Below are 24,083 nucleotides of genomic sequence, written 5' to 3'. Positions count from 1 at the left end.
CAGGGAAAAGGACTTGAAGATACCCACATCAGATGCACTTGTTGAATATTCAAAGAAAGAGCGAAGTATCAGGAAAACTCTTAAAATGTACTCCCGCTGTCACTGCAGCTCAAATAAAACCACAGAATATAAAATTTATTAGTATTTACAAAAATTTATTTATTTATCCGTTGAATTCAACATGACTTTCATAGTTTGTTTAGGTGTATTCCGGTATGGATTGTTTATTGACATTGAATCAACGGGGTATAAGCGTACTTGTGAAATTGTTTAAAATCAAATTAATATTGCCTTTAAAAACTAAAAATAAAACATAAATAGATACAATTTTTTTGTGTTTGTTTCTTTTCTTTTAGTCGTTGTTTTTGTGGTTTTTCTGTTTTCATTCCATCCTTAATTATATGAACACTTAATTTTATCTATGCCTAAACTATCCAACTAATAATAATTTTCTAGTGGGGCACTGCATTGCCTCTTCAATATACAAAACAGATTGTAGCCGTATATAGAAATGCTACACTTATATAATAATATACTATATGCGTTTCAGTTAGCGTTTCGTCGGTGTGCGCCTTTTGTCTGCACGTGTGTGTGTGTGTTCTCTTCTTTATATACAGGATTTATTTGCTTAGCAAATTATGGCAAATTAGTCTAAATTAAAAATGTTACATTACATGTGCACTCATGTAATGCGTAAGGTAAGTATTCTTTACAGTTGTTCTTCTGTAGTCTTCGTTCAATTCAGGAATTCAGGATATACATATACTCGTGTGTTGTATGCTTCAATTATGCCATTACTCTTTGTCACTCCGTGTCAGCTGTGGACTTGTTGTCTTTGTGTGAGTGGGTATCTATGTTTGATTCATTGTTAGTGGGGTTAATCGTTGAATGGAAATGCAGGTCTTAGCATTAGTCGGTTTAGTTACTACATCTGCATACACGTATGTACATATGTAGGTTCTAGTTCTGGCACTTCCCTCAACTTATATACTAGTTTTAGTTGATTAGTCAAGTGATTTTCACTTCCTGCCATCGCTTTTCCGTCAGTTTAGTTTCGTTAATCTTTAGATTGATGATTGGTGATTGATGAGCGGATGACTCTGACTGTTTCTCTGGCTCTGCTGGACATGATCTGATCGATTGTCAACAATTTACTCATACATGTAATATATATATATATAGTTTCCAGTTTCCGATTTCTTATTGTTTCATTTGTGTGTATAGTTAGCTTACGGCATTTGGCTTTCGGCTTGGCTCCCTTTCAGCAGGTATATTATTGTTAGAATTTAAGGATCTATTCAGTTTTCCTCGTGTGCTCTACGATCTATGCTCTCTTTATGTGCATATCTTGATGTGTATATGTAGGTAGTTAGGAGTGTACATTTAAGATTATATTTCTGATTTTGGATAAATACACATATTTAAATATTAAACTGAGCGAAAATCAGGCCACAAAAAAAAGATCTAGCCGAAGAAACAAAAAAAATATGGGGCCAGGGCGCTTGCAAAATTTGAAATTAAATATTTTTTTAGCATAGGAATTAGGCAACTAATAACTTTTCACTTAACATAAATAATTTAATTATAAGAAACACTTAACGTAAAACTGTTTGGGCGGGCGTGGTGTGTGTTTGTGTTTGCTTGATGCATCCGCTGGAGCTCTCAGCGATTGCCTCTGCTGTTCTCAGCCATTATGCTGCCAGCTGTGGCAATATTCCCGCGATGGGCAGCGTGACACGAAGTGGAGCTTCTAATGCCGCCGCCGCTCTTTATGCCGCTACTGCTGCTGCTGTTCGCCGACGGTTCCTCCTCATCGCCTAGCTCCTCGTCCGGCTTGTGACTAGAGGCAGGCGGCGTGAGCACACTCTCCGGGGCGCGCAGCGCTGTGGCCGGCGAGGCCTGGGTCCGGACTCGCATAGCGTGGAGCGCATCCTGGACCATCAGCAATTCGTCCTGCAAAAAGGTGAGTTTCCAGATTAGCAACTATCCCTAATAAACCACTCTCTTTTTAACGCCTTCCTGAGAGATACTTACATACATGTCCATCGTGGTGGTGTGGGTCTGAATGATGTGCGAATCGTCGGTGACGATGTTGGGGCAGACATGGCCCAGTCCGAACTTGTTGCTGACCTGTTCGTTCTGCTCATTCACCTGCAGGTAGACGGCCTTCTTGGAGATCACCTGGAAGAAGGGCTCCATCCAGCGAGCACAGGGCTGGATCACCTGCCAGTCCAGGCCAGAGCAACGGAGGGCCGTCTCTCTGTAGTGCAGAAAACCAAGTTAGGAAATGCCAATCCCTACGCAGAGGAGGAGCCTTCGAACTTACCGACTAAATGTATGACTAATGGCGGCCGCAGCCAGCACCGAGTACGGATAGTTGGCCATGGCCACGTCGAGGGTGCACAGATCCAGCAGCTGCGAGGTCTGGACAAACTCGAAGCCCGAGAACTGGGGATAGATGAAGGCATCATCGGCTGCCTTCTCGGTGGCGTTCTCTTTGCCGATCTGCATGAACGAGGCCGGGGTGCGGTTGTTAACATTCAGCTGCATGTAGACGCCCAGCCAGCCGGTGATGGTGATGGGGCTGATGTCCCAGTCGAGGGCCTGCAGCAGGATCTTTTCGTGCTGCCGGATGTCCCTCTCGGTGCAGGCGCCATCGGTGACGTAGGCAAACTCGCCAATCTTCGGCGGGTAGATTTCCTCCACCTTGGCGGCCACAAACAGACACGTGATGCCAATCAGCTGCAGGTGCGTCTTTAGCACCTTGTGGGCCACATGCAGATAGCGATCGAGGTAGTCAACGGCCAGATAGAAGGTCTCCCGGTGCAGCTTGTACACCTCGCAGACCTCGATCAGCCAGTCCAGAAGGATGGCCCGCATGCGCGGCTGCAGGCCCGGGTGCTGCTCCAGCATGGTGGTGCTGCGCAGACGCGAATCCTGATCGTCCCGATGGCACATCAGCTTCCACACATCTGCCGCATTGGCCCAGGCTAGGGCCGGAAGGGGGCACTGACGCAGAGAGCTCTCCACCGCCGGCGACATGCAATTCAGGCCCGAGTACTCTTCGAGCTGTGACATGTCCTTGACGATGTTGCTCAGCGTCATTTGGGGGGTTTTGGCCCCATAGTCGGTCATTGGCGGGTTGGAGCCCGAGGAGGCTGGCGAAATGTTCGATGAGTTAATCTCCTCATCGTCCTCCTCGTCCAGTTCGTCCTCCTCGTCATACGAATACTCCTCGCAGCTGTCGTCCAGCAAATCATCATCCTCCTGATCCTGCTGCTCTGTCACTGCTGCCAGACTGTTGCTGCCGACCTGGTCCACGGCGTAGCGCACTACAACGGGCGCCTGCTTGGCCGAGCCCCGATCCGGACTGGGCGGACTGTCGGGGCTGTCGGGGAGCGGACTGTGCGAGGCCTCTGGCAACTCATCTGCCGGCGAGCTGCGTATGCTCAGCAGCTCCTGGGTGCTCTGGCCAGGGGAGGTGTACACCGAGGAGGCCACCGAGGAGAGATTGCTGCTCTGATCGCTGCCATAGATGGCAGGCAGACGCTGTTGCCGCTTGGCCGATGGTGGCTCAAAGCCGAGTTCGGGATCCTAAAAAAGAGCACACAAACAAATTTGTATTAGAATGGAATGAAAGATCTCTGAACAGAAGAAAATATAGTCCACCACTGGCTGGTTCTTTACTGATGCAATGATGCAATGAATCTGATAATCTGTAGATCAGCTTTAAATATAGTAGTGGTCCATGGCTCACGACTTTACTTCTGATCTACTCTCCGAATTCGCACACGAATTCTTCCAAAAACTCCTCCCTAGATTCCTAGCTCAGTTCTCATATTTTACAGAGATCTTAAACTAATATTTAATATTAATATTATTCCAAAAACAGTCGTTACCATTTCAATGAATTTGCGCTTCTGTTCCAACTTCATAATAACATGAACGACAATGGAAAGGATATTCAGGAGTCAGTAACTGGATCACACGCGCGCACACACACACACACACAGACGGATGGCGGCGGAATTAGAAACGTGTCTCGAATATAATTAGCAAAGGAGGATCAGATCAGATCAGGCACAGGCAGCAGTGCCGCGGTTCAACGGTGGCCAGAATTTATGTGGGCACGCCTGTCAAAATTCTTAATCCTTGATAGATGGACCGACCGGGTACACCCGCACAAAATGTTAGCCCGAAACCGTGGAGTGCAGTGTGGGCGGCGCAGCACACAAAAGGATACAGGATAAAGGCTACTACGTTCGTATAGTGGTACAACAATAACACTTTGGTTTGGTTTCGTTTGGGTTGCTCTTCCTTAGCTTGGGATCTCGTGGAAGCGTTTCGAGACGTTTTTGTTTGAATTTCTTTTGGGTTTCTTTCCTTGAATTATTTCTTTTTTTTGTTTTTGTATAATCAATATACAAAAATTGTTATTGCACTTTTTGCTTTGATGATTCTCGACTCTGGTGGCAGTCTTTGGTTTAAATTTCGGTTGTTCGGTTGATTCTTTGGTATGTGTAAGAGTGCAAATAAATGTCGTGTGCTATAACATTGGAAACAATTTGTTGGTTGGTTTATTTTGTTGTTGGTTGGTTGGTTGCTGGCTGGTGAGGTGATCTCTTGGCCGAATCCGGTTATTAAATTAGGTTTTTGCACTCGAAATACACAGTATTTCTTTTTTGGTCTCAGTCTCTGCTTCCCTTCCTCTTTTAGCAGCGTATCATTTTTGGTTTGAGTTTATTTGTATTTAATTATTTTTGTTGGTATTACGAATATGTGCTATACATATAGATAGTCTTTGTTCTTCTGGTCACTCCGAGATGAGAGCCGGATTGAGCGGATCGTGTACCAAACGCGTTGACTGGCGCTGTGCAACTGAGCTCGACGTCCCTCGTTCCAGATCGCCGATCCCCGAGAGCCCCTAGAGCCCCGAACAGCACTCCGATCGTTGATCGTCGTTATCCTGCTCAACGAATGCAACGGCCTGGAAATAGGGGTTGCTTTCACGACAACGTTGCAACAACGGTGAACGGTGAAAAAAGGCTGGCAAGCAGCAGCTTGCCCTCTCGCTTGCTCTACTGCTCTGGTGCCAGCTCCGCTCTACCGCTTTAAGGGTAGTTCCTTCCCGGAGATCTGGCTATTTCCTTGAGACGTTCGTTCATTCCGTGGGGCCTGGCCTGTGCCTGTGCCTGTGCCTGTGCCTGTCTGTTGTTTTCGCAGTGCATTTTTCGCCTCTGGGTGTTTATCAGCCCAACAACAAATCCCACTGACGGCACGGCACGGCTGGCCCTGATCCTTTCTACAATTATTTTTGTCAACAATTCCTCCGTGTGTGTCCAGGTAGACGAAGACGTTGGAAAAATCACTACCTAGACAGACAGAGTATGTGTCTGTACACACACATCTGCGGATAGTACTTATATAATTTATGTCCGTCTTTGGCTCGAGCTGCCAGAGCGGCTGCAGCGCAAAAATCTTTTAAATCTTGGGAGCTATTCCTCTAGTAATTTATCTTTTATCTTTATCAACGGCTGGAGGGTAGACGACCCTGGGACAGATCGTGTGGGGCGTTGCGAAAGTCGAATGTAGAGCAAGGCTAATGGGAACCACACAAAAACGCAGAGTCCCTCGTGAGTCATAAGATTACAGCAGCAAGATCCCAGCAGATCCTTGACCATTGTTCTCCTCGGCAGCTGATCGAATACAGAAGCCAAGATCAGAAAGTCCGTATAAATCTACGAAAGAATGGAAGGATTTCTGTGGGATTGTAGGTGCATATCAAAGAATGCAAAGTTCCGAGTAAATTTGAAGCCTCTCAGGATCGTTCCAGTCATTTATTTGCATATTTGTGTAGCCTATGATCCTCATGATTGGGTCAAGAATCTTTCATCAAATATCATACAGAAATATCCAAGACAGAAGCAATAAAATCTATTATCTTGAAAAGAATTTCCCAAGTTTACGACTGAAATTGATCTTTCCCTTGATTTCTTTTATCAAATTTTTGCACACATCAATCTGGGGGATATGTTTCAATGTTCGATTCTATAACTCGCAATCTCACACATCGTAAAAGCTTAACAATATTACAGCCATCCCTCCCTCTTGGCTGGCTCATTAAAGATTTTCACATAATTTGTTGCGTAAAAATGAGGGAATTTTACGATATTTATGTGACACTTTTAATTGTTTGAGTAGGTTTGCCTTCCTTCCTTCCGTTCGTTCCTTCCTTCCACCTCTCTGAGGGAAGATACATTTCCAAGGTAAATAATTTTTTTTTTGCATCAGACGACGGACAGGAAGGTCCAAGACGCATGACAAATTTAATTTCTTATTCTTTCTGGAGGAACTGCAGTAACGTAACGAACAACAAGCAACCCTCCGCTCTGAAGGGAGCGATGATTTAGGTAACAGAAGAGCGAGAGCGAGACCGAGACCGAGACCGAGAGAATGGCAATCGCAAATGGAAGTGGATGTGGAATTGGTAATGGAAATGGACACATGTCAAGGAACCCCAGATGCAATGTAATTAAAATCAAAGCGTGCAATGGCATAAGATGCCAATGCCAATGGACAATCCCACAGACAATGGACATTACATTCCGTTCTGTTCCCTTTGGCATTGCTTCGCTTTGGTACGTGGACATTGCATCTGCCAGGGGGTGGGGGTAGATCGGGATCTGGTCAAGCGTGGATAGAGTATAGGCCTTTTCCCATCTTTGGGAACTTTATGACATGATGTGTGAGAAATTAGTGAACTGTAATGTGGGCTGGAACAGAATCTGGACCAATCTTCGGGGAAGAGAGGGTTGCGTTGCATCTTAAGTTTAACAAGGGTTAAACTGGGTTGTTGCCCTTAAGCCGATTCAAGGATTTCTCCTCTGCCCAAAGACTAGTAGTCAACGATGGTGGCAGCTGTCCCTGCTCCAGTGACTGCTATTGCGATTGCAGTTGATGGCAGTTGACGATGATCTCTTGCTGCTAAAGGCACCCAAAACATCACTCGAAATATCACTGGGAGGAGCAGCAGGAGCAGATGATGCAATTCCACAATCCCTGTCCACATCTTCCAGCAGTTATGGGTACATATAGACAAAACAGTCAAGAAAAGCAATTGTTATGCGACAAAGTCGTCGTCGTCGTCGTCGTCGGCTTCGTCGCAGTCGTCAACCTCAATCTCCTTCAATGCCCCATTGTGTGGCTCTTACTCTCCTGCTGCTGCTGCTGCTGCTGCTGCTCTCACTCTCACTCTCTCTCTCTCTGAGTCGCCCTCCGTGCTGTGCTGGCATTTACTGCTCTCCCTCATACCCTTCAAAGTCCTGCGCTTATGTGTCGTAATCTTTCGTCTGCCGTCTGCTCGCAACCGAAACACCTTTAGTTTTTTTTCGCTGCGTCGCGTCGATCGTTTTACCATTGGCGTGGGTCTGCCCCCGTCCCTGGGCCCAGCCCCGGACCAGGACCAGGTGTAACTTTGCCGTGTAATATGCAGCATTGTTGTTTCGTTTTATTATTTCTACCTTCGTTCTTTTCACTCTCCCCAAGGTCCTTTTTGATAACATTTAATTCGGTCTTTTTCCCGATCTTCAATGGATCTTTAAAAATTGTTAATATTTTACAGAAATGAAATTTTCGATTGGAGATAAATTAAGATTTCTGGGAATCAGAAACAGCAAAAACAAAAACTCTTATCAGAGAAGCCAGAGAGCATCATTGTGCGGTGTCAGGCACACGCAATGTAAGTTGTTTTTGCAGCATTCACTTGCGCATCGCGAGTCGAGCATCATGCACACGCATGTATGTTGTTTTTGCGTACTGTTTTGGAGGTTCTTTCAAAAATATGTTATGGAAACCTCTCTCGTTTCTTGTTTTCTTTCTTTGACAAATTACATTTCTCCTAATGTCATTATTCAAGATTCTAAATTAGCTCGAGGCCTTGGCCACTGCTCCTGCTCTTCATGTAATAAATGATATGCAAACAACATGCCAGACGAGAGCAAGACATGTCCCAGAAGGACAATAACAAACACTCATATTTCCAACCAAACCAAAAACTGACCTCTGGTCAGTGTCCACGGGAAGGGGGTTAATCCAACACAATCCTTTCGCGGTTGTCCTGCCCGTGACTTGGCAGGAAAATCTTCATCAAGTCTGAGGAAATATGAGTGCAGAGAGGGAGGGAAACCCTTCGGACAGACGTATTGTAATTAATCATGCAATTGGTTAGATCCATGACGAAAGTAAATTAAAGCATAGCCCTTTGGCGGACGGGCAGGATCGGAGCGTAAGTGGACAAAGGATAAACCGCCAAATAAATTTTGAATACGAAAACATGAAATGATAAATGTTTTAGGCAAGGACATCGAGGGTAAGGAGAATGTGAGGAAGGTATGTGTAAATTTTTGTCTACTGCTTTACGATCCATTGAAGGTATGGCATAGTAAGTTTATTAAGAGTCCTTTGTGGTTCCAATCAGATCTGTTAGGAGCGCACGTACCCCCAAAAAAGTATGTAGAGATCTGAAACACAGCGAAAGTCCTCTCTGCGCCTGAATGTCTCTCCGGTAGCAACATAAACAATTGAAGGCCGCTAAGCATCATCAAAATATGAATTTTTGAAATAATTTGTTACCCGAAGAAGACGTAGACGTAATCTCTATTGTTGCTCTTATTTATACTAACTGTTTTCTAGATCATCGATAACATAGAGCTGATGAATCTATCAACTGTCTTTAGTTGAAACTGGTTTTCTTATCATACGGATGGGATCTGTCAGCTCAAAACAGATCATTACAGAAAGCATCCCAAACGGTCCTGTCAACTCTTGTTTACCCGTTCGCTAAATGAAATCCCCTTTAAAATTAGAGAAAACTTCGAATTACAGAGAACATTAGAGTCCGTGGAATCCATCCCATGTCGGGATGCAATCTGGGGTGATCGTGGGGAAAACTTGAAATCAATTTCCCACAATGCCCGGGAAACTGACTTGACAGAAATCAAGCCCTGCACTTGATTGCATCCCAGGCAAACCTCAACCTCAACCCTATCCTATCCCAAACACAACAACTGCCCTCCCTCCTGGTCTTGTTTCGGCAAAAAGAAACAATGAAGTTTTCCCAAAAAAAGAGAAGGAAACTTTCAGCGATTTCATGCTTCGAGCAGGAGACGAAGAAAGGAAGAAAAAAGGGTTTACATTACACTGACAAATTGGTAAAATAATACCGTAATTTTTATCCTTTTGCCAGCAGCAAAACAAATATTGTATAATATTTCAAGGAATTCCAATGCAGGGCTGCATACATCCCAAACCCAGATGACATCCGACAGGAGCAGGAGCAGGAGAAGGAGAAGGAGGAGGAGAAGGACTAGGAGCAAGATGATTTGCATAAAAGTTTAACGGAAATCTAATGAGCAGACCGGAGTCCCGGATCGGTAGCGGGAACGGGACACGCATTTGCATAAGGATAATGTCCCTAGACGGGGTAGCAAAATGCAACGAGCTACCGACCACTTTTTATGGAACGGTAACATCTTCTGCAGCAAATGTCGTCTCGATGAATATTTAATTAGGGAAGCGGCAAGGAGCAGGGCAGGAAAAATGGAAAACTTGGCAGCCTACCCAGTGATCCTTGAAAAGGATAAGGCGGCGCTGCTGAACCCCTCCACGGCTCACTCGTTCGCTGGCTCACATTCGTGTTTGTGGTTAGCTCCCTGTCCCATTCCGGTACCCATCCTCACCATCCTTACCCATCGTCTTGATCTAGTTGCTGCGCCTCAAGCCATAGCCTATAACTATCGCAATTTCAAATACTTCCTACGGCCCTAACGGACGCTTGTGCGCCGCCTTGACTTTGAGGTCCGTCCTCTCCTTGGCAAACCACCCCTGGTGATCCACAGACAGAAAGAGAGAGAGAGAGAGAGAGAGAGAGAGAATGACGCTGCTCAAGGTGTGCGCGCATGCGCAACGTCGCTGTAGCTGTCGCTGTCGCTGTCCTTTGTCCTTTCGTGCATATGCTCAACATACTAGTGGCAAGACCCCTCGGAATTCCCCTACAGCATGAAGGGGGCCAGACATTGCCTTAGTTTTTTTTCCTGGATAAAATGACATTTGTTGTTTCTTGGCAGGAAGGCAAACGGCCGGCAAACAGTGCAAAAAACAACCCAAACTCGATTTCTGCAAGTTCATTGCACGTCGAGGAGCTGCTGCTGCTGCTGCTGCTGCTGACATGCTTCTTACTTCTCAAAAATCCTTTGCACCAACACAGCTGCCAGGAGCTGCCAGGAGACTCCAGGAGACCCGCCAGAGAGAAGCCATTGTTCCATTGGCTTTGATTGCAGCTACTTGAGAGCCAAGGCACAGAACGGAGAGATCTGACTTCTAGCAAGGATGCCAAATGAGCCTTTTTCCGCATAAGTAGCGTTTATTTTTGGGCTCATCTCGGCATTGTGCGTGCGTGTGTGCGCCCAGGAGGAGCTGGCTGACTACGTGCCCAAGGGCTTATTTGGCTAGAGATCTAATGAGGAATGAGGATCGGCAGCAGCATCGGAAGCCATGAAAGGGCTACTGCACTCTAAAAGGGCAAATAACAAATAAAAGATCGTTTACTAAACACACGAAAACGGGAGATAGACATTTGAATTGATTTTCTAAAAATATACGAAGATCAATGGAAACAACTCAGACAATAATTAAATGTGAATCCGTAGCTCTTAGATCCTTTTCTTTTGCAACAAAACAAAGTTAATCGATGAGAATTCCCAAAAAGATAATCAAGTTTAGTCATTCAAGAACTGGAATCGATATGGATATTCACTTGATCTAAAGAAATGGATATGTACGGGAAGGAATCATTAGCCATCTTTCCTATGTAATTGTGAACAAAGTTTAATTCTAGCTCAATTCATTAAGGGATCATAGTAACATCAGCTTTTTAAAAAAATCCTCGTATGTATAACTATTTATAAATACTTTAATCAACGACTAGACGTCAATGATCGATCTACTGGCTTAGTGTTGCTCAGCAAAGATCCATATTCCATAGATCGATGAAAGAGAAGAATATCAAATCAATTTTGAGTAAAATCGAAACTTTGAATATAAAAACTCACACAAATCCACTAGACAGATCCACTACACAGATCAAATTAGCTTGATCATCGCACATCATACACATATTCCAAGATCGTTTAGGTCATTCATTGGCCGCCGGCTCTCCCTCACTCACGCGGGGCATGGGCATTTCCTTGATAAGATTGCGCCAATCAACGAGGTCACATGTGCTCTGATAATGCAACTTCATTCATAAAACTTATCTCATACGAGTACCCAGACAGCCATACAGTAATATTCTATATTTTGTGTGAGAGGGGATGGGTGGGGAATGGGTGGCTCACCTTTGCATCATCATTGGAGTCGCTGCTGCTAAAACGCCGTTTACGTTTAATGCCATTGGAAGTTGTTGCATTGGCTGCGGATGTTGCAGGGTTCTGATTATCACAAGAGCACATCTCCACTTCTATTCCAGGGAGCTCTTTTTGTGCTATAAAGGGGGCTGATGCTGCTGCTGCTGCTGCCAAGGACGAGGACGAGGCTGCTGCTGCTGCTGCTGCTGATGGGGATGACGGAGGAGCTGGGCTGCTGCTGCAACTGCTGCTGTTGACGACGACGACAATGTTGCTGCTGGCTGCTTCCTCGGTGCTGGCGCTGGCGCCGGTTCTGACTACGCTTCCATTGGGCTCAGTGCTGCTGGTAGTAGAAAAACTGCAAATGCGAGAAAGCAGGAGAAATTACAACAGTGGTACAACGATGGGAGAAAAAGTACATTTATTCAACATTTTGTTGCATATGCTGCATAGTTTTTACTGAGTAATTCGTACATCGTACCCATTTCAATTAAAAAAAAAATAATCATAATTCAGAATAAATTCAAACGACCAACGATCTAATCTGAGATAATATTTCAATGTGGCTTTTGTAAAAGTTTTGCATTAGTTTTGGATTTAACCAAAAACATTTTTTATTTCCAAATTTGTATAATTTAGTTAATTTATATTTTAAATCAAACCTTTTGAAAGAACTTTTTGAAACAAACAAACACTGTTTTATATAAGATAATAACAAGAAAATTGTAATGATTTTAGACAAGTTTTATGGAATTTTATGCAAATTGTTTAAAACTATTAGGTTTTAGGTAATAAGAAAAAAGGATATCGTGACTATGGACTATTGACTCTCATGCCACATATTCACACAACCCCGAATCACTGTGCCCCCCACTCTTTTGGGGATTAGTAGAACATTTCTTTTGATTTTCGCAAAATATGTAGAAAGAGAAATTCAATACGTGCTGCCTGCCGAGCAAATCGCACAGGGCATGGGCATAGGGGCGTTCATTCGCTCTAAAATAGATACAAACGAAACATAAATTCATTGAATTTTGACACGACACGGCCTCCGTCGACCGTCGAATCGAGATGCTAGATGCTAGACACGAGATTGAGGCACCCAACGGATACATTAATATTTAACATCCGGGAAATTGAAATCGAGATGACTGATCGAGGGAACTGGAAAATGGGATCGAGGGCGCGCTCCCGAGGAAAAGAAAGCCCTTTCCTCTGTGAAGTGGACCCTTTTCCTTGCTCAAGATTATTGAGCAATTTTGGCAAATTTGCATGCACATTATGCATAATGCAAGAGGCTGGCATAGAATTTCCCTCCTTTCAATTCGGTTTCCCATTCGCCGATGGGCAGATGTTCCTCTCAGGTCTTTTGCCCCTCAAGTGTAAGGAAGCAGTAAGGAACTGCACTTCAAGCAATTCGTTGCGCGAATTTTTGCAATTTGAGGAAAGGAGCAAAAAACGAAACCTAACCCTTGAGACCAAACCGACCGACAAAAGGTGTCGAGGTCGGGGTTCATCCGAAGGAATCTGTGAAAGGGGAATCTTGAATACAGCTAAGAAAAAAATAGAAAAAGGGCTGCTGCACATAAATTCAAATGCTTAAGCCATTTCTCCTTGGTCAGAGGATTGCGACTGCGACTGCGATTGCGATTGGGTGTGTGGTATCGAGACCAAGGCCGAGGCTGCCTGTTTTGATCCTTGTCAAGGATGATAGCTGGCCCTCCGCTATCGATCGCGTTTAATGGTTTAATGAACAAGAAAAAGTAATCACGTAGTAAATTACGAGGAAATGGAATCGCTTAAAAATGAGTTATGGCGAGAAATGTCGCGTCTCTCTCTCCTTCTCTCGCGGAGAATGTGGAGAAAGGAAGAAGGACTAATGGAGTGTACGTGCACACAGCACACCCAGTGGATGGAAGTTTTTTAACCATCCATCCTTTCTCTCTTTCCTTCTGTTGGTGGGTTTCACGGGGTCAGGGTTCTCAGATCTCTCTGGTTAAAGGTTCACCCTGAAATTTGTCATTTCTCGGTGAAAGTTTCCGTTCCCCTTTCCCCTGCAGCGTGGCTTGAATCTTGTTTCTGTTTCTGCTTTCTGCTGTAGGTAGCGCGAATGGCAGCTGGGGCTAAAGGCACTATCTTGGGGTGCCGTGCCGCCGCCAGTCGGAGATGATAAGAGGAAAACACCGTAAGGCCGTGCGTATTCCAGGAATATTGTCCAATGCATAATAAGTGGATCTGGCATTGGGAATAGTATCAAGGATCGATCTTTCTCACATGATAAATTATATCAAGCGGCGAGGGGCATGGGCCAACCAATTTGTTGCTGTTGATGCTATAAATTTGTACCGAAACACATCCCCGATGATGAATTTGAACCATTTGAAGCCTTTGAGGAAGAACATTTGGAAAACTAGTACAGAGAGATCCGTGAAGGCTTAGATTTATAGAAAATGTCTCTTGATTCTGTTTTGATTTTGGAAACAGATCAGCTCCCGCCCAAACTAACCGAAGAGCGCTGCCGCATGACCCGCGAAACGCGTTTATGCAGGAGAGGAAAATTGGAATTGGTCGTAGTTGACATCCATTTTACAGCCTTTACTTAGCCCCTATGGTCGGTACTCCACTACACTTCAAGTTAATTCAATGAGACTAGAGCTTTTGAGCGGAAGAAATATATGCTTAAGTCCGGGTTTGTAATCGACAGATTATGCCTGTCGGAAAACATCGTTTCGGCACTAATAGTGCTTCAGCTCATCGACTGACTGCATTGTGGGTCACATATCGGGTCGTTTTTCCATACTTTTCCGACCATAACCTATTCAGAGATAAAGCTACCCGCAAAAGTATGCAACGCTTTCTGTTCCCTCACTTCATAACCTCAAAGAGCGACATTTTGACAAATTCCGTTATAGTTTCGCAACAAATACCCATAATTATGTGGCACACATGTTGACCTGACTCCCGACTACGAAATATGTCCATAAAATGGACTATCACTTAAGTGATCGGAATGATCGCTCCGAAAGGGGGGAGGCATGGGTGATGATGTAGCGAGGGACGCATCTGACATGAGCAAATGACTGGGCAATTATGCAATTACGGTCATGCGCAGGCGAAGGCACCCACCCAACATCAAAATAGAGGGTCAAACATATTAAACTCAATTAATTTCTGTCCTGGTGTTGGCCAGGACACATGACTGACTGTCGCAATGACGGAAAAAGCCGCAGAAAGTGTGCGCTATGACAACATTATCAGCATGTACGTACAACCCCTGGGCAGTGTCCTGGCCCTGGCTTTGGCCCTGGGTGCAACCCTCAACGAAACCGACCGTCCCACAACTAAACACTTTTCTAATGTCATTTTCGCGCGCAATTATTTACTAATCACACGCAGGACATCGTGGCATGTCCTGTAAAGGAATGCCGAGTGTAGAGGAATGCAGCGACGGCACTTGGTTATCAACGGAACGCCCGGTCTCGACTTTAACACCTACAAAACCATCTGTTCGGGCCTTTTTGGAGAACTTTTGGGAATTGACAGTGAAAATGCATTTTAGATTATCGCACTTGGGATCCAGGAACAGTAGAGGAACAGTAGAGGAACAGTAGGAGCAGAACAGTAGAGTGCTCCTGCGGGCCTATATCGGGGGGTATTCAGGCATAACATAACCAAACCAACCAGGGCTCTGTCACTTTATAATTACGAAAATGTTATTAGATAAACATCATTTTGGTAAAACGAATTAAAGAGAGACCGGACTGACTGTAGAGCGCATGCTGCTGGCTACCAGGATAGTTAGTGGTAAAAAGGAAGTAAGAGGCTTCTGTCGTTGTCGCCACAGGAAGTCGCTCAGAGAGTCGCTCATTTCGTTTGATATTAGAGACATGTGGGGTGTTAATTAGTTTTGGTTACTCCAAAGGAAATGGAAGTCACGAAAAACGTTTGATGGGAAAAGGAAATGTATGAGAGAAAGGCAATAAAATAAGTATGAAGGTTGTTCAAGAAAGTCAAACCGTTCAAAATGATGTTGAAGAAGCAGTTGATGACGTTCGAAACCAGTGTTAGTTAGGGTAGCACAGGGTTGGATATTTGTTTGTAGACCGGTTAGAAACAGTGTTGGTTAGTGCCCAAATACTCAATTGAAGCCGTAGAAACCCAAAACTAAAACAGTTTGTAGTTCAAAATAGAATATTAAACATATTTTCTTTATTTATCTATAGCCTGAAAGAGAACTGATACGCTCTGAAATGTATATTACATGGACATGTATTCTTTTTTAATTGTTTTATAAACTTAAAACTTAAAAAAAAAATATAGAGAACGGAAATTCGAAACACAAATCGTACACTTACCTCTTGTCATATAAACCCATAATTGTACGGCCTCGAGAAGCCGTTGAGGTAAGGAATCCTGAATATTATGTGAAGGCTGGCTCGTCGGAGGCAGTATTTTGTGTTGGAATAATTTAAATAGTTAAAAGAGGAACTAAAAATGAGAAAAAATAAAAAAATCAATCAAAAATCAAGTATAAAAACAACAATTTATTAATCTTGGGCTTCCACCTTTTGGATGGAAAAGTCCTCCTCGAGGAGGACACGATGCCCATCACATGTTTCGTGTTGGTATTGAGTTCTTTTTACGACTTGACAAAAAGGACTATCAACAGTTAGTCCCGCATTATCTATCCGACAGCATATGATCCTCTAAGAGAGGAGACCCAGCAGACACAGCATGTGGTCGAGGAGTTTCCTACTCGTCTCGAAAACCCAAAACAAATTTGTTTACGTGAGTTTTTCTCGAAAAACAATATACGAAATTTTCGCTTTTAGCATACAGCAGAGTAAATATTCTTCAATGTGTTGAAGATATTCAAATTACAGAGCTAGAATGCTATGGGTTGCCGGGGCTTGGATCATCGTTGGGCAGGTAGCTGGTCAGTTTTTTGTTTTGTATTTTGTTTTCTTAATAGAATTTCCACGAGTCTCGATTGATGCCCGGAGCTCAGCTGCCCTTATCCCCGGGCCCTAGTTCAGCTCCCCCTCTGGCTCTTCCTGTTGTGGCGGTGTCAGGTGCTTCTTCGAACGGCGCATGCGCAACGTCAACTGGTATTTTCTAGTGGTTTTACAACGCTTAATTATATCGAGGAGGAGCCTCTGTCTCCCTGTCTATTGATATCGATGCACCTGTTGTGGCTAGAGTTGGCGGCTGGCCTTCTGCTGTTGCTGTTTCTGTTGCCGTTGCTGTTGCTTTTCTTGGCTGATGATGATGGTGATGGTGATGCGGGCAGGTGAACCGTGTGGAGAGGTCGCACTGGCAGCTGTTGATAGAGTTCTTCCCCCTAAAAGGATTCCTCCTTTTTATTGTGTTTGTGTCTTTGCAATGCTGTGCTGTAACTTCAATTGACTTCCCCCTCGCTAATTGTATCCTGTCGCGTTTCCTTGTTCCTTCCTCCCTCCTCCTCGCTTTTCTCCCCTCATTTATTTTCCTTTTCCTTCTTTTTATATTCTTTTCATTCGACTGTGTGACATATGGGCCGCCTGGCGTTATATTCGCCACGATTTATGGACCTCCTCCCTTCGGTCTGCCACTCAGTTCCGACACCTATTTCCTACCCCATATCCGAATGCTTTCTTACGACTTTCTTTCGCCCATTTTCCTCTTCTTTTCTTATGCAATACATTCTCTGTTTTCCTCACTTTTTGCCGTTCTTTCTCGGCTACTTTTTCCCCGAGTTTTCTCATGCACAATATTTTGCTTTTCCTTTCTATTCAGCCATCATTTTCACACTAATTGCGGATATGCCTTCTAATTAATTGGGTTCCTTGTTCTGAGACTGTTCCTTCTGTCCCTTCACAGATCTTCAACCCTCTTTGCTTTCGAATTTGTTCTGTTTTAGCTATCGCAGCACCTGGAGAATTTACTAAATTAGTTTGCCTGATCTAACGATGATCTCGTGTGGATTATATGAAAAAATTGTATATATGATCTTATAAAGAAGAGGTGCAGTGATCTCGATGGAGCGGTCAACATATTAAATTTCAAAGATCATTCTTCGATCGCTTAAATTTAGTGCAAATATATTTATAAATATTTGACAGTCATTCAGGTTCAATCAGTTAATATTAACATATGATCAAAGAAATTGGGATTTCAATAAATAAAATTAAAGTTCTAAAATCACGGAACGTAGAAGTAAAGCTCTTTAAAAAAATATTCCTTCAGATCAAAACCAATTAATATTTGCACAAATTACTCAGGATCGCACCGAGATTACAATTTCTTGAAGATGAATAGTATTTGATCGGTAGAATCCCAAGATCCCCCAAAATCAATAAACAATTTACAAGTAAATTCGATGTCAGACATCATAAGAGTTGCTTAACAATCTGCAATACCCAAGATTGTATCTTGTTGACAGGGGATACCTATCCCCATCCCCTCTGAAATAAATGACTTTATTATAAGGTATTCCCCGATTTCGTTGTCCAAATGCGAGCGACTAACATTAATAAATGACTAACTAATTGCGAGGACTGCCCACACACACTGTACACGTAGAACGCACTCCCAAGATATTCCAGGTTTCCCGATTCTCGATGCGCCTAATGAAGATTAAGCGAAAGGGAGACTGCGACCTGGGTCGCTGGAGTTAAGGAGAAATCCGCGGCGGTGTTACAGGTATACAAATATGAATAATGTTGTGGATAGAGCAGGGGCTTCCTTCCTCTCAGTCTCAGTCTCTGTGGCTCTCCAGAGCCTAATTAGAGAGCCGATGCTTGAGTAAACGTCGTTGTCGGGATCGCGGTCGGGGTCGGGGTTCCAAGGTCATTCAAACAAAACGCGAACGGATTTAACTGGAAAACTATCTACTGCTCTATGTTCCAAAGATATTCCAAAGATTCCTCTTGTTTGTGTGTGGAAACCTTTCCCACAAGGAAATGGAACAACAACAAATGCTCACTGACGAGACTGAGATACAAACACAAATCCATAGACGCATACATACGAAGCTGCAATGCAACTGGAGGAGGCAATGGAACGAAGAGGAATGCGCAAAATGCGCAGAGGAGAGCGCAAAAAATATATACGAAAACATATACAATATGTAGGTAAATATATATGTATGTACATGTATAATACTGAAAAACAGGTCTCGAGATATCCGAGAGGCCTCTTGAGTCGCCGTCGTCTGGGGCCTGCAATTTTTGTGCGTCCTTTTTTGGCCGAGTGCGTGTGTGTGCGAGAGATGCATTTTGGGACGAGATACATTCCAGAGATACTCGAGATAAATGCACATGCATCTGTGTGTGTTGTCTGTCTGTTGTCAATGCCAATGCTACTCCTCCTCCTTCCGCCTCCGCCTCCCTCTCCCTTTCGTTTTGTTGCTTTTGTTGCGGTTTGGCTACATCTTGGTCTTGCAATTAGTTGGAACGAACGAACTCCAAGTGCCGCAAAAAGCATAAAAAATAAAAACAGGAAAGTCGATCGTCGTCTCAGACTTCGCCTTCGACTCCGAAACTCTGAGGTCGGTCTTCTCCTGTGCCTGTGCCTGTGCCTGCGCCTGCGCCTGGGTATGAATGTATGTATGTATATGTCGACGTCTTTAGAGCGCCGCCAGGGCAACGGCGTGTGAAAGTAAAGTAGAGAAGAGCCAGATCCACAGAGGCAGACACAGACAGAGAGATAGAGAGAGAGAGAGCGATAGAGTCCAGTGCACTGGAAAGAGAGCGCCGACAGAATCAAAGTTCTTCAATGGACCTGGACCTCGACCTGGGACCCAGCGCCGTTCCAGTTCCAGGAATTGACGGCCTTGAAGTAGCCGTTAGGACAACGAGACGCGCTCAATTGATTATTTAGTTTATATTTAGCAGCGTCTAAAAGGATGCCCATTGCCGGCTCAAGTGGCCAGCGTCCTGTCGCCCCTACCCTCCGCCTCCTCCTCCCCAAGTCCCAGGGACTATCCTTTGTTTGTCTGGGAATAACTGGAAACTGTTTATCATTGTTGATTCTTCCCTCTCGTACGGCTTCTCCTCCTCCCCACTCTGTCTTCTGATTCCTCTCTCCAGCTTCGATTTCGTCTGATGCTGCTCCTCCGAAGCGACAAAAATGCGGCATAAATTTCGATAAGTACAACAACAACAAAATTTATAGACAATGAGAAATACCTATGGCCATGCCATACATGCAGGCGGTACGTACGTACTACTCACAACTCATCGTTGGATTCCATTCCGGCCGAAGGAGGATATTATAGTCCGTGTAATATTTGTGAAACATTCCGCACTTGTAATTGAGAAATATTTTTGGTATTTTACCAGGAATTCGGGTTAATATGGGCACAGGTGATATCTATAGGGATGTGTGCATGTCTGATGAGAAAATATAACAAATGAGATTCTGTTTTTTTGCCCTTCTTGTTTTAAGTAGTTCCTTTGATTGGATGCCGCTGCTCCGCTCTGCTGGAAGGAGTAGGTGGGAAACACTTGAGTGGAAAAAGCAAAAAGTGTTGGATAACCTTCGAAAAGAGGCAAAGGTGTTGAAGAGCGCCTCCAAATGGCATTTGATGAGTAAATACAGAAAAAAGAAACAATGACCTAGTGTTAGAATGATTCTAAGAGATTCCTGGAAGTATCCGTGGAAGATACCATTGCGGAATCAAGGCAGCTAAAACAAAAAAAAATTAGATTCCAGTCTGATCACGTAGCATCTTGGGACGATAGATAGAGGGCATCTAGAAAGCTCTTATGTATACAGAAATCCACCCCATCGACAAGTGCCACCTCCCGTGCCCCCAGCCACACCCCAACCCTCACAATCATCAAGTTTCAAAGAGCAAAATGCTAAAAAGCAAACACGCAAAAGCTTTACTAAAATAAAAAAAAAACACCCAAAACAGGGAATGCAAAAAAGCGCGAAAAAGAAAGAGAAGAAAGTCGAACAGCAAAAAAAAAAAACAACAAAGAGTAAAGAGTAAAGAAATTGTAGCAGGTAAGTGGAGATGGGGAGCTGACGGCAGAACAGAGCAGAGCAGAGGGGGAAGAAGCAATAGAGCAAAGCAGACATAAATATCAATGAACTCCATTCTGGGCACACTCGCTCCCTCTCGGCCATTCTCTCTCTTTCTCTCGTATGTATGTACATATGTACATAGAGTTACTACCAAGATACATGTTATTTTTTTTGCGCCACTTTTGACATAATTCTTTGTCTTGTATTTGCTTCTGCCCTCTCTACTGCTTATTCTACTGTTTCTCCGTCTTCTCCCTTTTATACTGATTCTCCTCGAACGCTTTATTACTCATTCTTCTGGCTTGCTTTGCCTGCTTTGTTGCTCCGTTTTCGTCAAGTTTTCAACTTTTTCCGCCAGCGCAGTCGGCGCCGATGTCGGCTTTGCGGCCGCCGCTCTGCCAGCGTCGACAGCGACCGTCAGCGACTCGTTGTTCTGATTGGAATGAATAAAACGGAAGAGCGCGTTTCTTGGTGTGTGTGTGTATGGTGTGCAGGGAGAAGAGAGCAGAGCAACGACACTCTCTCAGTGGGAGCGCATTTCTAGAGCTATCTATGTGTGTGTGTGTGAGAGCGGGGGGGAAGGGAAGCGCCAAAGAATGGAGAAATACAAAGTGGCGCGAATTAGGCGTTTGGCTGGCGCACTTTTGTTTTTACCGCCCAAAATCTATCCGAATGGCGGGAAAAAGTGCAATTCAAGCGGGAACTCCAAGTAAGCGAATAGAAAGGCGATCGCCCATCGCATAATTTGTGAAAGGGGGGACCCAGAGCTGCGGTGAGGCCGAAGCACAGCATCTGCTCTGGCCGTAACTGTTACCAATGGCAGCAACAGTTCACTGCACTGGATTCCTAGATGGGGGAAAAAAATCATGCAAAAATAAGGATGGTTCTGAAAACTCCATTGATAATCGAGTCCAATTTGGTGACACACAATCACACACACACACACACACACACATGCATTCTAGGGAGTTCCATTTGGCATACATATTAAGTTTTATAATCGCTTGGGGACACTTGACACTTTTCATCCGTTATATTTCTATTTAGATACTATTTAAAATTCTGCAACATTTCCCCCACACGGCAATATGTGGTGGCTGCTCAGTTTCTAATATCACATTTTTCGGCACTTTTGATTTTTTGATTTGTTGTATTTGTAGCAGAAAAAAAATGCAAAGACACGACGTCAGCCATCGCCACCGCCGCACATACAACGCTGTCCCACCCTCCCAACCAACCGTTCAACAGCACACACACTTTTGTCGGATCTTTACCGATTCTGTCCCCCCCACACACACTTGTCACACACGCACACTCGCACGCGCGTCATATATTTTATTCGAACTTTTTTCTTTTGCTTTTTGCACCACTTTATCGAGGAAATTGTGCAATATTTTTACCTTCTCCGGCCGGGGCAGTGCTGTGACAGATGGGGAAAACGGTTTCAGGAGTTTTCCCAACAAAATTGGCATTTGAAAAGGGTTTTCTGAACGTGCGCACTCGAGAATCAAAAATTTTCTACGTCGTCGTCGTCACGCCGGCCACAGTATGATCAGCCAAGGCATCCGAATTGGTAACGTCAGAGAGAGCTAGAGAGAGAGCAAGGCAGCGACAGCGACAGCGGCAGCGACTGCGGCGAGTGTGCAAGAGGAACGCGCCAAAACAAGCTGATCTGAAGCGCCAAAAAATGCAACAACCACACGACGCAAGAGCTTGTTGTTGCTGGTGGCTCAACTGACATTTCGAAGAGAACCAGAGAGAAAGAGAGAATCTCCCGCGCGAAGCAGCCGCACAAAGGAATGTGACTGTGGCTAAGAAAGAGAGACGAGAGTCCACTCCGCTGGTGGCAGCATTTTATTGAATGGAAGGGAATTGGTGAAGCTGGAAATGGATCCATGGATCCCCTGCAAGGGGCAGAAAGTGGGCCGAAGCAGCCTGTTCTGTTTCAGGTCTTCACATGGAAGTTGGAGTGAGTGTGTCTCGTCTCTCTCTCTCACTATCGGTATGTGGCAATCAGTTGGACATCGAGAACAGCTGAGTGGGATGCCAGCTAGTCCAAAAAAGGACAGATATTTTAACAAATTTAAATAAATTTTCTGCATTTTTAACGTTTTTTTCATTTGCAAGTGTCCATTTAGAAGTGTAATTAGCAAAATATGAAAACCATTTTTTTTCGTGTAACAATATTTCTTTAAAACTATAAGAAAAACACATATTAAGCTAAAGATTTTAACACATGTCTGTTTAATCAATAAATATCTTTGAAAAAGAGCAAAAACATGCACTAAAATAAGCAAAGTTTATCGCTTTTGATTCATTTTAAGAAACCGAATGCATATTAACGACCCACTAAATGAATTGATCAACTGGGTGGCAACGCCAATTGAGATCCAAACAAACCGCCGCGACTTTGTTGTTGCCATCGATTACCATTTCATCGTTTTTGGCACCAACTTTGCGCCCCGTTTGCGCACACAATCTGAATGAAACCCACCAAGTTCGTAATTGCATTCAAAGGGCAAAAACATGCAGAATCAGATTCTTAAAAAATAATCAAAATCATTGCAAAATTGGGGAAAATAACAACAATCAAAGTTGGCGATTTCCCGCGCGCGGGAACGCAACGTCGCCTCTTCGCTGCTGACAGCACTGACAGCTGAGAGAGTCGCTTTTAGAGAGAGCGGCGAACGACGTTGGCAGAGGCACAAGAAAAAAGTCAAAAACGTGAGCAGCGACGTCGACGTTTTTTTTTTTTTTTTTGTAGAATAATGAACAAGAAAGAAAAATGTTAAAAGCAACGGAATCTTGTTGGAGAGCCGCAAAAAAGCGAGCAAAACCTAGGCCGAACTGAATTTTGAGGTCATATTGGGGGGTTGATCGGGGATCGCACCTGCGGCAGTGCGGTGCGGCTGCCAGGTGGCAGGCAGATCTCAAGCACTCACCTGTTCCTATGGCTCCACTAGGGGCTTGCGGCTTGTCTCTTCCCGGGGCTGGGCCACGCGTTTCTTTCCTTGGGGGCACACACACAAAACACACGCGGATTGAATGATGAAAAAAAATTGCACACACCGCCACAGACACACATACAACACACGCACAGCAGCAGCACACCAGCGGCGAGCCAGCAAGACAGTTTCCTTAACAGTTTTAGCGGATTTTCTTCAACTTTGTCCAAGTGCGGGCCAAGATTCACAGAGTGGTTACAAACCAACTATCGTTCAACTTCAACTTCAAAATCAAATCAATTTTTTTTTTATTTGCGACGTGAGCGTCGCAGCTGAAGTAAGAGAAAACAATGTCATCGATGTTTGGAACAACGATGTTTTCTGTGCGCATCTGGATTTTCAGTAATTTGACGACACTGCAGACTGACGCACAAGGCACTTTGCTCAAACAGCAGTAGCATAAGTGTTCCTATTCCCCCGATTTTAACATTCCATTGAATAATTCCATCTAGATAGAACCCTCAACCCTGTTTACATAATTTTATCCGATTAAATAATCAATTTTCTATTGACTAGCTAATTTAAAATACTTGCTTTTATTAGATTTTGTTTAAAAAAAAAAGGTTTTAGCGAAAAGGTCACACAAAAAAAAACGTGAGTAATCAATTTTGATGTTCCGTTGAATACTGCTGGCTAACTAAGACTCTAAGCTCTGCCCACATAA

The 24,083-nt window shown here is 44.1% G+C and overlaps 1 protein-coding gene across 3 annotated transcripts; it reads right to left on the bottom strand.

Annotated features, from left to right (window-relative positions):
• Nucleotides 1-598: 598 nt before the first annotated feature.
• CycE (cyclin E) lies at nucleotides 599-23,908 on the bottom strand. Of its 3 annotated transcripts, none has more exons than XM_001356131.4 (6): nucleotides 23,357-23,908; nucleotides 15,758-15,890; nucleotides 11,394-11,760; nucleotides 2,327-3,594; nucleotides 2,035-2,260; nucleotides 599-1,953 (listed from the first exon to the last, which is right to left on the bottom strand). In XM_001356131.4, the coding sequence occupies exons 2-6, from the start codon at nucleotides 15,775-15,777 to the stop codon at nucleotides 1,663-1,665; spliced, it is 2,172 nt and encodes a 723-aa protein (XP_001356167.4). In that variant the 5' UTR covers nucleotides 15,778-15,890; nucleotides 23,357-23,908; the 3' UTR covers nucleotides 599-1,662. The 3 variants fall into 3 exon arrangements, with proteins under 3 accessions (XP_001356167.4, XP_033236862.1, XP_033236863.1); XM_033380971.1 differs by lacking the exon at nucleotides 23,357-23,908 and adding an exon at nucleotides 21,815-22,014; XM_033380972.1 differs by lacking the exons at nucleotides 11,394-11,760; nucleotides 15,758-15,890; nucleotides 23,357-23,908 and adding an exon at nucleotides 3,900-4,925.
• Nucleotides 23,909-24,083: the final 175 nt, after the last annotated feature.

Source organism: Drosophila pseudoobscura, chromosome 4, assembly GCF_009870125.1.
Source record: "Drosophila pseudoobscura strain MV-25-SWS-2005 chromosome 4, UCI_Dpse_MV25, whole genome shotgun sequence".
Classification (NCBI taxonomy): Eukaryota; Metazoa; Arthropoda; class Insecta; order Diptera; family Drosophilidae; genus Drosophila; species Drosophila pseudoobscura.
The sequence above is the reverse complement of the archived record's forward strand: the minus strand, read 5'-3'. Positions and strand labels throughout refer to the sequence as shown.